We start from the raw sequence: 14,793 nt of genomic DNA, 5'->3' as shown, positions 1-14,793 counted from the left end.
ACCTGTTAAAGTGTATGAAAATATATATACACACACACACACACACACACACACACACACACACACACACACACACACACACACACACACACACACACACACACACACACACACACACACACACACACACACACACACTTCCTCAATCAAATGGATTAGGGAAAACCTGGTAATCACTCGGGGTCTGACTGCTTGGAAACCCAGCAGTCATGGACAAGATTCCAGCAGTCCCGTAGTCAATGAATGGAGCTGAGGTCAAGCATGTGCAACTCTACTCACTGGCGGACATGGGCAGAAAAGGGCCCTTGTGCAATAACAGTATATGGGCCCTTTACAGACAAATAGCTCCCCATAATTTACAGTTCCATCTGTTCTTTAGGAGGGAATGAGGGGAGGGGAAGGCTCTTACCCCTAAGGTCCCTGTGCAGAGGTTACTCCAATAGTATATCCATTCCTGCCTCTGCTACGTACAAGGCGGGTCTCTGTAGAGCTGGGATTGTGGGATCACTGGTGAACCCACCCAGCTGTCAGAATCCCTTTAATCAGTAATTTATCCCCCTATCCTTAGGATGGGGGATAGTGTCATGTTTTGAGAATAACCCTTCAAGTGTTTACAGCATTTTCCCATAGGGTGGGACATCTTGATGCTGGTACTGGTTTCATTTATTCCTTGACTCCTAGACTCCCAAATTTGGGGGGAAAAAGGCTCTTGAGCTTTTTGATAAATTTTAAGAGTGGATCCAATAGGAGTAGAGTGTATAAAATCCTATCTAAGCATACTTCTCCTTCCCTCTGGATGTGCGGATGATGGCGTCTCGCTCAGTACAGCCTAATCCCATTACTGTAAGTAGAGCTTTTCCGCCATACAGTGGGGCCGGCCCTCGGAATGGTTAATAGAATCCTGAGATTCTGAATGAGCTTGTTGCTAGGCAGCCGCCATACATGTGTCATCTGGCCAGTAACATGCTTTCCTGGCACGTGAGGCCTGTGTTGTCTTCCTCTGCTTCTCTGTTAAAGGCGCAGAGCTGAAGCGATTGGAAGGATTCGTTTCTTATAGCTCTATGCATTCACATGTAGCAGAGCTGAATTTGCACTAGATGAGGTTCTGATGGTGACGAATAACAAACTCATCGCTACTACATCTGTTACATTTAAAAATAAATAATAAAAAATCGATTTTAGGTTTTATGCCTGCATCAGTTCTTCTGCTCTAGTGTCCATTTAGAAACCACAGTAAAGTACTTCCTCTATCGCCAGGGGAACACACTTCCGAAATACGTAATCAGTCGTTGGCTACATAATAGATAGATATGTGCTTGTAGTAGATGCAAAATATCAGCCATGATTCTAGGTAAATCTTCATTTACATATGAGGGGGCATATATCCCTGGAGTGATCCCTCTGGCTTTTAAAGGGGCTACTTGTATTCTTGTAAGATGAATGAACCCCTTTTCTAGTCAACACAATAAGGGTGGAAATATGGGGTAAAGGCGAGTGGATACAATTTTGCGTTTGCATATTATCGGAACCTGCCAATAGTTCAAAGGACGTCTGTCTACAAATTGTGACGCAAAACTAAAACTTCAAACCACAGGCTGTTGGGTTAATGATGGGGGCTGTAGTTTTTCATCAGCTGTTGAGCCACTCTTTGAATAACATACATGCATGTTCACACTATGAAAAGTTTACTTTTTTTATTTTGCATATTTAAGTGAAACAAAACAAAAAAACCTGTTTTTAAGAAAAAGCATCCCATTGTCCAGAAGAAATGTGAATGAAACCCAGCTGGTGGTGGTTTGTGTAGAAGGGGTGAGATTTTCGCCGGGTCCCTCCCTATGTGTGACATCAATCTCAACACCTCGGGCGCTTTAGTCTCTCTTGGAATAGAGTGAGTCATATCAGCGCCTGCCCTGCGCTCACAGCTGTCACCTCCAGTGCATTTTCCTTTTTTTTTTTTTTCTGCTTTCTAATAAATGCAATTTAGGTTGGCAGACTCCATAGTGGTAAGACAAAATTGGAAGGAAAAAAAATAAACAAAAAAAAGCAAAAACAAAAAAAACAAATTTACAGTGGGTTTTCTCTTCATCTACAGATCCGATGACTGAGTTTGAAATCCGAAACATGGATCAGGTGGCGCCAGTTTACAACATGCATCGGGGAATACTGAAGGTAAGGTCTGTTCTGGTCAGTTTCCGCATATGATGGAAAAAAATGTTTCTTTGAAGTTAAATTTAGGCCCGAAACCTATTTACCAAGTTTCTGTAACACAAAAAAATGAGAGAATAGTTCTGAAACTGCATTTTTATGGGCCTAACCTATCTTTAAAAAAAAAGAAAAAGCCTCAATAGTCGCCTGCTGAGACCGTATGTGACTAAATGCCGTCTTGCAGCTCATATTCGCTGTTTTGTATTTCACGTCACACAAAGGGCTTTGTGTGGTCTGGTATTTGTTTGCTAAATTCAGGAATTTCAGGCCTCCATTTGACTATGTCCCCACAGGTCGGGCTGGTCTTATCTGTTACACAGGCCGCATATTTGCACACAGTATAGTAGTCATCCCCACCCAGTTCTACACTGCAAGGTATGAGTCACGTCTCCTGCAGCCCAGCCTGTTTGAGGCATACACAATTTATTTTTTTTCCAAAAATGCAAATATATATATATATATATATATATATATATATATTTATTATACATTTTGCAGTTTTCCTTTTTTGACAAGCAATAATCGGAGAAATACTGAATTTTTTGCAGATTTTCCTATAAGCTCACTGCAAAGGATGTCTATGTCAATGAGGCGCTCTCCATTGTTGCTTTCCTCTGAATAATGTATAGGGTTGACTGCCCTAATGGATTTTTCTAAACCTGATCGCTATTTTAAGGCTTTGGTATCTTTCAATCATATGTTAAAATTAAAGATTTTTTTTTTTCCAAAAACGGAGTCCTATCGAGGTTTACATAGAATTGTTTTATCTTGAGGGCAACACGGTTGTTAGAACCAGCAGCAATCATGTGTAGGAAGTGTTGAGTTTCCCTGCAGCGCCTCCGCAGAGCAGATGAGGCAATTACACCACTGCTGCTGAAATCGATAAGTCAGTCGGAGAAAGCTTAACTACTCTGGAAATCCTCTTTTGTTAACAAGCGTGAAGACGTGGTCCAGCCGGTCTTACGCGCCTCTCGCCCTCTCCTGATTGTTGACTACGCAGCAGATTTCTCTAGGCGTGTTCCATCTTCTCCTCTGCAGCTAATGACTATAATAATGTGATTAAAAGGTTTTTATTTTTAGCGCTCTTGTAGCTGTAATGAATAGAGCCTTGTTCATGTGAAGTGTGGGAGCCCACACAATGTGATCTGGAGCATAGGAATGCATGCTCAGGTGACACAGAGCCGGTTCCTGCCGAGCGGTTGTCAGGAGGACATAATTATAAGTACGGGAGGCGCGCCGTGTGCCGTATTATTTTATACAAGACACTGCTTATTAGTCCGCCGATTACTGCCAGCTCGAAATCTCTCTGTTTAATGACAGAGTTCTGTGACCGCATTGTATCCCTGGTGCATGGGAATAATCTGGTTATAGGCTTTATTTAATTTTTTTTACATCCAAGTTTTAAGAAGGAATTTTTGTGATTACCAATATGGCTGCCAGTATGTGTACCTCTCATGTAGGGATGGTCAACAAGTGTTCCTGGTAGTGTTACTACATCTCCTTCTTTTTACATACGTTCTTTTATTTCCACTCTACTCCCGGTTTTCGAATGTCCATGGCTGGCCACAGGGCCGGACTGGCAATTCTGGCAAATGCCAGAAGGGCCTGTCTGGTTATGGGCTGCCTTGTCTGCTACGTTGTTAACAGAATCCGTGTTCTCAAGACACTCATACTGTTAAGAGTTGTGATGGAGCACAAAGTCGCTGACTCAGTCACTGACCCCAGCAGGCCACGGGTATCATTAGAAATATTGGTCTTGTAGAAAATCTTCCTTTCCTCCATCCCGGGTAATATTAGTAATACATCCCATCTGGTTCATGGGGATGGGGACAACATGGGCCTGTGTGATTTCACATGCCAGAGCTGAATTTGAGCCCCAGTCCGTACCTGGCTGGCCATATAACTTTCCTGACCCTGATACACATGACCACTTCACTTGGCTAATCATGCTTGTGTTCCCGATGGAAGAAGGAAGTTAAGCTGCTACCAGACATCTCTGGGGGCAAGTAATCTCCCCCCCCCCCCCCCCAGAGAAGACTTATCAACCAGTCAACATCCAACTGTCTGATCTATATCCTTCCCCCCCCCCCCAAAAAAAAATAAAAAAAAAAAAAAATATATATATATATATATATATATATATATATAAAAAATAACTTGCCATTGGGAGTAGTAATTTGCCTTGCCATAGTCGATAGATTCCCCTCCAACACATGAGATGGTCCACACTTCACTTTGTCTAATGGGTATGGTCAACTTTAAAATGCAGAATACCAAGAGCTTAAAAGTGTGCAACCAAGGCATATTAAATATTCAGTTTTCTACTTGCAGACCCTATCTGACCAGAGTGGGTTTTTGTTTTGTTTTTTTACAAAAAAAAACCCATCAAAATTGTGACCTTCTAGGAAATTTATTGTTCAGAAGAAGAGCCACTTAATTCTATGTGGTCCATGTAACATCCATATCATGCCACCTCTGTTCCAGTTCTATTTCTGCTGATTGCCCTCAATCCTTATCTCCTGAGCTGTATGGAAGATCTGCAGTAAAGTCATAGATTATCATTTTATGTTTTCATCTTTGCACTTGTAAGTCCTCTGTATTAAGATCCTTCTTTTTGCCTGTTCACAGCGGCAACTGGCATTTGACAACGTAAACCTGTCGGCATCAATATTCACTGGATTGTACTCCGCGTACGATGCTTACGAAGAAGAGCAGGCCGTGCCTACAGGCTTGGACTCCTTATCTCATGGTAAGACATGTAAACCTTTCCCCTTATGTTATGTTGCATTTTTCTTAGAGAATCAGTTGCTACTATGCTCCGTTGGGAAACTAATGTTCAATCTAGGTGGAACAACAACTCTCCAAAACACCCTCAAAGTATCCAAGACTGGAGCATCCCATGCAACATATGGTCCTTTTTGATAGATATAGGGGCTCAAATTAATTCCTATAAGGGGCTGATAAAAAATATATATACATACATTTATTTTTTTTTCCCTCTCCCAAAGTGGTAAATTAGGGCCTGTACTCTGTGCAGCTTTAACGAGATTGTCCACTACTTTATCATTGTTGACCTTTATCATTGTTGACCTATCTTTAGAATCGGTCATCAATGTCTGATCGGTCGGGGTCTGGTGTTGGTGGCTGGAGCTGCTCCATCTTCTGATGGTGGATGCGGCAGGGTGCTGCACATCTTCCTCTTATTGATCAGTTCAGGCCGCCGACACAGAACAGCTGAATGTTCAGGGTCCAACACGCGGCATCCTCGACGACAATCTTAGGGATAGGTCTTCAATGATAAAGTAGAACACAACCTCTTTAGATGTTTGTGGGATGTATCTTCTGTGGCTAAAAACCCCATCTAAGTTCTATGGGGCTTTCAGACTCTCCCTGGAGATGTAATTTCATCCTCCAATCTTTTTTTTATATATCATTTTTTTTTTTTTTTTTTAAGATGATGAGCCATGAAAGCTCAGTTGACCCAAGTAATTCTGTATTGGGTGGAGAGGAGCAAAAAAACTCATGCTACCATAGTTCGGCATCTACTCTGGTTCATTGTAGTGGCCGGACCAGGGCACTGTTCACTTCTCCGTCAGCAAACTTTAGGCTTACATCCTAGATGCCTGTTCTGCTTATGAGACCCTTAAAACAACGTAGGGGAAAAGAGTGGCTGGCTAAAGATTGTCGGCATAGAAGTGAACTATGACGTGGTCCAGCTGCTATGGAGCACTGAATCGGACACTGAAGGGTAGTTCTAGTCTTTTTCTCCACTCTAGTTTGGAGACTGAACTGTGGACAGGCGGCTCTTTCTCGCATGTTTATGGCTGACTTAAGATCTTGGCTCTCGATCTTACAGAAAATGTTAATACTACTTTCAGATTCTGGAAGCTGCGAATTGCCTCTCTTGACCCCATGCAGCAAGGCCGTTATGAGTCAGGCATTGAAGGCAACCTTTAACGGGTTTACAAAGGAACAGCGGCGGCTCTGTATTCCCAACAGTAAGTAGCAATCAAGGGGACATTTTTAACTTTTTTTTTTTTTTTTTTCCCCTCTCTTTTCTGATAATTCAGTTCTCTCCCGGCCAACAGCTGGCATTATTAATCAGATTTTTCTTTTTTCTTGTGGAAAATCCCCTTAAGCACTAATATCATTCTAAGAATTAATTCTCTACATTGGCAACACTTGTTCCCAACTCTCCTCCTAAATCTTGATGTTACTTCTTCTTTGTCAAATATTTCCAATTTTGGGCTCCTTTTGACAAGTGATCTCATCGGTATCTAGGCCTGCATACGTTACCAGGGGGGGACAACATCACAGGAATTTCCAGAGGAATGAGATATACGCTGCCGTTGCGCAACATCTAAACGTTTTCAGATCCTCGACTTCTCTGCCCAACTCTTAGTCATCGCTTCACATTTTTCAGAGAGCACGCTTTGTGCGATTTCACCAGACTAGATCTGTAAACATTAACTTTTATTAACAGAACCATTGACAATAGAGCAATATATTAAGTATTTTAGTATTGGTATGAAGCGCCTAACGCAACCAGTATTTTTTTTTTTTTTAAAGATTTACTTAGTAATCTGATAACTTGTTTTGCTGCTGGATCCGCATCGATCACCTTGATCTGTGTGGGAACCTGGCAACAAGTGTTCAATTTCCCTGCAGTGCCACCGCAGGGGAAATAGAGTATTACACCTTTAGCTTTTTAAAATGAATAACTTATGTATGTAATCACTGGTCATGCTGGCTACAAAGAGTCTTACTCTAGTTGACCCAAGTGGAGACCCACCCTTAAAATTCTCTGATTGGGTATTTGAAAATGTGTGTTTGTTTTTTCTTTTCAAGTTAGACACCCGCTCTAAATGTACTTTACTTCTTTCTTCTGTCTAGATCCGTGGTTGTGGAATCAGACTCAAGTGTGCCAGTGGCTCTCATGGGCAGTCACTGAATTTTCCTTGGAAAATTTGAATTTTCAGAAATTTATTATGACCGGACAAGATTTATGCAACCTAGGAAAAGAACGATTTTTAGAGCTGGCCCCGGACTTTGTCGGTGACATTCTCTGGGAGCATCTGGAACAAATGATGAAAGGTAATTAGAAGGCCAGATGTATGAATGCAATGATAGGTCTTCTGGGAACGGCATGGAAATGTTCCTAAGCTATGGAAAGCATTTTCTAATTGCATATCTCTAACTCGTGGATGCCTATCCAATTCTGTGTAGATGTGCTGGGATAATGTAAGGTTTGAATAGGAATCTCCGGGACTATAAATCATGTTTGGTTTTTTTACTCTTAGAACAAGAAAAGGTTCAGGATCAATATATTGACAGCTCCAGCCACCACACCAGCTCCCAATGGATAAGCAACGACTCGTTAAGTAAGCAACGTTCCTTGTGCTTGCAATCTTAAAACCTGTAGTAATGATCATTTTATATTAAAAATAACCTAAAAGTAAAAATCTCAAATGACTCGTGCCAAAAATCGCAGATTGTTGGTTAGTAGCATTGTTGGAGAGATGAATTGGTCAACTAGACTTCTAGCTGGCTTTCCATCCAATTTTTTTAAAATTTTATTAGTGAATATATGGTTACTGGTCGCCCACCAGTGCAAGGAGGGCATCCCATCACCTGTTTTTAATGGAGAGGTGGCTGCCCATAGCTATTTTTCTATTGATGACACAAATGGAAGGTCCTTACAACTGGACTTTTGCTGATCAAACAACCCAACAAGGATGACCTTGCGTAAATTTGTGCTTGAGGAGGGTTCACTGACGCCTAATGACTCCTGTGATCCACCAGATTGATATCGGTTGGGTATTATAGTGGACATTGTCCTTCATTTTATCTTTGAGTGAAGGTTTGATGGCACCATAGCAGTACACGTTATTGAGCCCTTCCAATGGTCCGAGTGTTATCTTATTGATCTCCGCTATAGCCCAATCTCGGCAAACTAAATTGAGGTAGAGCAAGAATTCAGCCTATTGCTTTTTTTTTTTTCTTCTTCATGGGATTGTGCTTTTCATCTGAATTTTTTGTTGACGTATATCATAATTTTGTCTTGATTAGGATTCAATATGGAGCCTTTGCATTGTGTATCTCAAGTGCACAGTTACCCGAAAACAGAAATGTATAACAACCTTTGTCCAGTGACTCGGGTAACTCAGGTCCCAAGTCTCTTACCAGTGAAGCAAGAGTTTCAGAACTATTCATGCATGAAATCCATGGGAAATAATTACTCCTCTCTGAACCACGACTATGGTCAAAGTAATATGAATGTTCTGCTGAGCTCTCTAACTTCTGGTAAGTATTCATAAAAATAAGATTTGCATATATATCTTGTCACTTCCACCCCATTTTTTTTATTTTTTATTATATATTAATATATATATATTTTTTTATTATCTCTAGTAAAATCCATGGACAGGGACTCTGTAGACAGTGGCACAGAAAGCTTTGAAGGCTCAGATTCGATGCTACAGTCATGGACAAGCCAGTCCTCCCTAGTAGACATGCAACGCGTTCCATCCTATGAAAGTTTTGAGGAAGACGCCAGCCAGTCGCTATGTTTAAACAAACCGTCTATGTCCTTTAAAGACTATGTTCAAGACCGAAATGATCCAGTGGAACAGGGAAAACCAGTTATCCCAGCAGCTATTCTAGCAGGTTTCACTGGTAAGATAATAGAGTATATTTTGTACAAACTCATGATAGAAGATCAAATAAGAAAAGTTGATTCTTTATACTAATCGTAATTATAGTCTCACGTATTTTTGCTTATTCCAACCCTTCCTTTCCTTCAGAGCTTTATATTTGTTGGGAAAGCTCGTGACCAATTACTCAACTTATCCATAGGTCTCCAGTTGGCCAACAAAAGTGTGTACTGTTGGCATCCCTTGTTGACTAGTAGCCTTCCGACACACAAATTAGGAAACTTCCCAGCATATAAACCTCTGATGGAAGGCTCACACGTGGTGTATACAATGCGTTCTTTCATCTTATTTTTACACAAGTTGAATTTTTAATCTTATTTATTTTATAGGGAGTGGACCAATTCAGCTTTGGCAGTTCTTGTTGGAATTATTGACTGACAAATCGTGTCAGCCCTTTATCAGCTGGACCGGAGACGGATGGGAATTCAAGCTCACTGACCCAGATGAGGTTAGTCTTCTATCAGTTTTGTCATAATCACATCCAAGATACCCGAGTCACCAGAGGATAGTCCTTTAAAAAGTTAGGTCTTTATTCCATAATATCACAATAATAGGAAGTCAAGGCCATGTTTCCGCCATATCTGGTCTTTCTCAAGCCTCAAAATAAAGCAGTATATAATAAATCAATGGTGCTTGGGACTTAGACAGTAGATTAAGTTTTGCCATTATCGTCCAATTTTAGATATTGGATCAGTAGACTTATTGCAGAAGTATAATAACTCTTTACTAATGTTTGTAGCTTTTCATAGGCTGGTTAATTCCTAATTTGGTCGGTGGGGGGGGATTTAGACTAAGAAAACCATATCCTATTGTAGTTATATTCCTATCAATGACATCCATCCGATTATCTCATCCTGGACCAACCCCCAATATTCTGACTGGCTGTGGAGTCTGTAAGCAAACCTCCGACTCCTCAATTTCCATGACTCTGACGCCACCAAAATGGACTCCCGACTCCACAACTCCGACTCCACAGCCCTGATTCTGACACTATGAATGTGAATTCTGCCCCTATCAATATATGTAATTTCAGAAGCAACGGGTACTATGATAAATCAAAGTTAGTCTTTTTGTTCTTTAAAAAATCCATAGTAACATGTATATATATTTTTATTTTCAGGTCGCTCGTCGCTGGGGAAAAAGGAAAAACAAACCTAAAATGAACTATGAGAAGCTAAGTAGAGGACTGAGATACTATTATGATAAGAACATTATTCACAAGACGTCAGGAAAACGCTATGTGTACCGATTTGTATGCGACCTCCACAATTTGTTGGGGTACACGGCAGAGGAACTGCATGCTATGCTCGGCGTTCAGCCTGACACTGATGAATGAATCCATGAAGATGCTACACCTGAAGCACATAACTGTACTGTGAATATAATGGGATTTCGGGAAGGGTGGGAACAGAAGACAGAACCCTGAAATGTTTTGGTCATTGTTGGACTGTTTTGAAGAATGCCGAAATTCTGGAGGAGTCTGAAGGGCAACGCGTTTCGAGACCTTTCTAGGAAGTGGTTTTGTGTTGTACTTTCTTGACTTGGTGCAACAGATGACACTTAAGGGGTCCAGCTCTGAAGAACATTGCACCAGATGATAAACTTTTTATTTTTTGTGTGTAATATCCTGTTTTAACACTGAGGGGGGAAAAAGTTGGACTCAAATCTTCAGTCAACTAGACAGAAGGAGACAATTGCAGCATATCGCAATTTTTAATTTCTCATTTTTATTTTTTTTTTTAAATCTCTTTGTAAATTGCTAATCCGTCTCAGACTGCACTTTATTATTTCATGCTGCCTGAGTCCATGAGTCTTATGTTTTTAATATGTGGTTGTGATATTTTTATTTTTTATTTTTCTCATACCATTTCAAGCGCATGTAAATAATTTTTTATCATGAATTGTAATATTTGCATAATTATTTGTTCCACAAGGGATGTATATATATATTTTTTATTTTATTTCAGATATAATTTTTTATGGCACATAGAATGCGCCTCCTCATTTATTATTATTATTATTCCCCCACCTCCTTTCCCTGTAACCCTCTCCTGACTATATAAGCTTTGTGAAACTGCACATTTTTATTTTTTTTTGCCATTCCAATAGTAACATAAGAGTACAACAAGTGGTCCACAGGCTAGTATTGCCATTGGTTTCTTACAAATCTCAGGAAGTTTTTTTTTCGGCTTGGAGAATGGCCGTACGTACTGTCTGTAGATAACAACATGCTCAGTTTGTAAAAGTTGGAAAAAAAGTTATCCATTGCTCAGTTAAGCGGAGTATCTGTGTTTTCGATGAGCAGAGGGGGAAAAAATCTGATATGGAAGCAGCTTGGCTCCAGTGCAAAAAAAAACAAAAAAAAAAACCCTTAACTTTTAATGGCCTACTCCTTCTCTGCTCGGACGTCATCTATTGGAAAAGTAGGAAATTGGCGGGATCAAATGAGTCATCCTATTACCTGTAAAAAATTATTCAGTTCTTGTAAAAGACGGTAAAATTTATAGCAAAGTTGCGCTTTTTTGTTTGTTTTTTTTACAAGCATTTTGCAATTTTACCCATTTAAGATTAATTCCATTATTACTGTAGTGTTCCCCATTCTTGTATACTGTATATATTGCTTTTGCTCCTTTTAGTTGTTTTGACGTCATCTGATTTTACATTATTTGAATTCTGTGGGTTTTTTTTAATGTTCCTGCCGCCTTTTCATTGGTGTAGAGGAATTTAATGTAGCAGCTATTTTTACTGCAAAATATTTTACTGAATATTGTAATATTTTTTTCCCCCTTTTTTGTTTTTAAGAAAGGTGTATTTTATATCTAAAGTGCCTTGTAAACTAAAGCTTAAATATATTTCTGTATAAAGTTACTAGAGCAGAAGCAATTTGACAGAATTCTAAATAAACGGTTTTTTTTTTAAAAAGCAACTTTGTTTTTTGTTTTGGTGTGAGGGCTTTATTTAATAAAAAATAAATTTGACGGCTTTGGTTCTAGCAAGCAACATTTTGGTCTAACCTATGTGCAAATTTGTCTATATTTTATCACTATGTAAAGTGACAACCCAATATTATACCCCAGAGCTGCACTCACTATTCTGCTGGTGCAGTCACTGTGTACATACATTACATTACTGATCCTGAGTTACATCCTGTATTATACCCCAGAGCTGCACTCACTATTCTGCTGGTGCAGTCACTGTGTACATACATTACATTACTGATCCTGAGTTACATCCTGTATTATACCCCAGAGCTGCACTCACTATTCTGCTGGTGCAGTCACTGTGTACATACATTACATTACTGATCCTGAGTTACATCCTGTATTATACCCCAGAGCTGCACTCGCTATTCTGCTGGTGCAGTCACTGTGTACATACATTACATTACTGATCCTGAGTTACAATCCTGTATTATATCCCAGAGCTGCACTCACTATTCTGCTGGTGCAGTCCCTGTGTACATACATTACATTACTGATTCTGAGTTACATCCTGTATACCCCAGAGCCGCACTCACTATTCTGCTGGTGCAGTCACTGTGTACATACATTACATTACTGATCCTGAGTTACATCCTGTATTATACCCCAGAGCTGCACTCACTATTCTGCTGGTGCAGTCACTGTGTGCATACATTACATTACTGATCCTGAGTTACATCCTGTATTATACTCCAGAGCTGCACTCACTATTCGGCTGGTGCAGTCACTGTGTCCATACATTACATTACTGATCCTGAGTTACATCCTGTATTATTCTCCAGAGCTACACTCACTATTCTGCTGGTGCAGTCACTGTGTACATACATTACTGATCCTGAGTTACATCCTGTATTATACTCCAGAGCTACACTCACTATTCTGCTGGTGCAGTCACTGTGTACATACATTACATTACTGATCCGGAGTTACATCCTGTATTATACTCCAGAGCTACACTCACTATTCTGCTGGTGCAGCCACTGTGTACATACATTACATTACTGATCCTGAGTTACATCCTGTATTATACTCCAGAGCTGCACTCAGTATTCTGCTGGTGCAGTCACTGTGTACATACATTACATTACTGATCCTGAGTTACATCCTGTATTGTACCCCAGAGCTGCACTCACTATTCTGCTGGTGCAGTCACTGTGTACATACATTACATTACTGATCCTGAGTTACCTCCTGTATTATACCCCAGAGCTGCACTCACTATTCTGCTGGTGCAGTCACTGTGTACATACATTACATTACTGATCCTGAGTTACCTCCTGTATTATACCCCAGAGCTGCACTGACTGATATTGCTCCCTTGTGTGCTTGTGCCCCCTGCCATCACTGTGCTGAATGTATGCAGATGGGGGAAGCGCTGGGTGGAACAAGGCATTTAGCACACTGCGCCCCCTTAGAGGAGGTAGTGCCCTAGGCAGGTGCCTACCCTGCTTACCCCTCATCCTGGCCCTGCCCCTATGGCACACACCTATGTCAGAGGCAACCAATATAATGGCTCTATCATGGCAACAAAAGCTGCCGCTGATGCTATACCTTCTCCTGTGAACCCAAGTCAGACAATTTTCTTCAAATGTCCTTTAGGCAGTCATCAAACAGTTGAAGTAATTTTCTCTTTCTAGAATATTATGTGCAATTTAATTAATAGGAAATAGTTAAACTGCTTTTAAGATAACAGCGGACCCCCTAAGCTATTGGGCCCCTCTGCAGCTGCTCTGGTTCCATAGCTGTGTCCATTAGTACCAGACACAGATGTGCGATACCTCATATACGGAGGCTTGTTATCAGAAGTTTAGACTGAAGTTACTTTTGCCATGTACCATTTATAATACTGGTGTCTTCCATCATTTTCGGGCCTGGCTACAGGCGATTTCTACTTCTGCACCCCCTATAGCTATGTCCTTGATTATTCTGACTGCCCCCTAATCGAGCAGCTGGGGGGAAATTTCCCTTGCAACCAACCAACATCTGGCCCTGATTTAAAGCTTACAATCCCATTTCCAGATTTCTCACATTAGACCTAATTTCATAGGAAATTATTATAATGTGTGGGAGGAAACTGGAGAACCTGAAGGAAACCAGCACAAGTAGGAGAAGAACATCACTAGCGAGCCGCCGCACTGCTCACACAAGCCGAAACTTTTGGGGTTGGATGTTTTCAAAGTATAGTGGCAAGTAAAAGTTTGGGCACCCCTGTTCAAAATGACTATTATCGTGAACAGTTAAGCAAATTGAAGATGAAATGTTCTCTAAAAAGGCCTTAAAGTTAAAGATAATACATTTCCTTTGTGTTTTAGGCAGAAAATGTGTGTGTGTGTGTGTATATATATATTTAACATTTCGATCCAATTAATGGTCGAGCTAGGAAGAGATCCATATAAAGTATAATTGTATTTAGTATAAAATTAAAACATAATAAAAAAGCAGAAAATGTGACAATAGGGGACACTAAAGTCAGACTCTAATGATGGGTATACAGAGAGGCCAATATACTAGGTTTTTAGTTTATGAGAAATACACCAGTTTATAGAGCAATAAATATCTCGAAAATTAGCTAGGAGAAACGATGCTTCTTGGATCCCGGTCAGACGCCTCTCACTCAGCCAAACTAGATCTCCACTTTGCACTGACGAGGGGCAGTACCCAGAAACAGTGTCTGCAAATTGACATTCTGGTTTGGCTTTTATTAGTGATGAGCGAATATACCATATATACTCGAGTATAAGCCGAGACCCCTAATTTTGCCACTAAAAACTGGGAAAACTTAATGACTCGAGTATAAGCCTAGGGCGGAAAATGCAGCAACTACCGGTAAAAGTCCAAAATACAAATAGATACCAATAAAAGTAAAATTAATTGAGACATCAGTAGGTTAAGTG

At 40.3% G+C, this 14,793-nt stretch overlaps 1 protein-coding gene across 1 annotated transcript in view; it reads left to right on the top strand.

Moving 5' to 3' along the window:
- The window catches only part of ETS2 (ETS proto-oncogene 2, transcription factor), a 15,155-nt gene extending 4,507 nt beyond the window's left edge, over positions 1-10,648 (top strand). Inside the window, exons 2-10 of the mRNA XM_077278927.1 lie at positions 2,093-2,169; positions 4,834-4,954; positions 6,084-6,203; positions 7,099-7,299; positions 7,506-7,586; positions 8,275-8,508; positions 8,617-8,880; positions 9,248-9,366; positions 10,039-10,648. Of these exons, the coding sequence (XP_077135042.1) occupies positions 2,098-2,169; positions 4,834-4,954; positions 6,084-6,203; positions 7,099-7,299; positions 7,506-7,586; positions 8,275-8,508; positions 8,617-8,880; positions 9,248-9,366; positions 10,039-10,254 (1,428 nt within the window). The 5' untranslated portion in view covers positions 2,093-2,097 and the 3' untranslated portion in view covers positions 10,255-10,648. The remainder of the gene's footprint in view (positions 1-2,092; positions 2,170-4,833; positions 4,955-6,083; positions 6,204-7,098; positions 7,300-7,505; positions 7,587-8,274; positions 8,509-8,616; positions 8,881-9,247; positions 9,367-10,038) is intronic.
- Positions 10,649-14,793: the final 4,145 nt, after the last annotated feature.

Source organism: Ranitomeya variabilis (assembly GCF_051348905.1).
Source record: "Ranitomeya variabilis isolate aRanVar5 chromosome 1 unlocalized genomic scaffold, aRanVar5.hap1 SUPER_1_unloc_1, whole genome shotgun sequence".
Classification (NCBI taxonomy): domain Eukaryota; kingdom Metazoa; phylum Chordata; class Amphibia; order Anura; family Dendrobatidae; genus Ranitomeya; species Ranitomeya variabilis.
The sequence above is the reverse complement of the archived record's forward strand: the minus strand, read 5'-3'. Positions and strand labels throughout refer to the sequence as shown.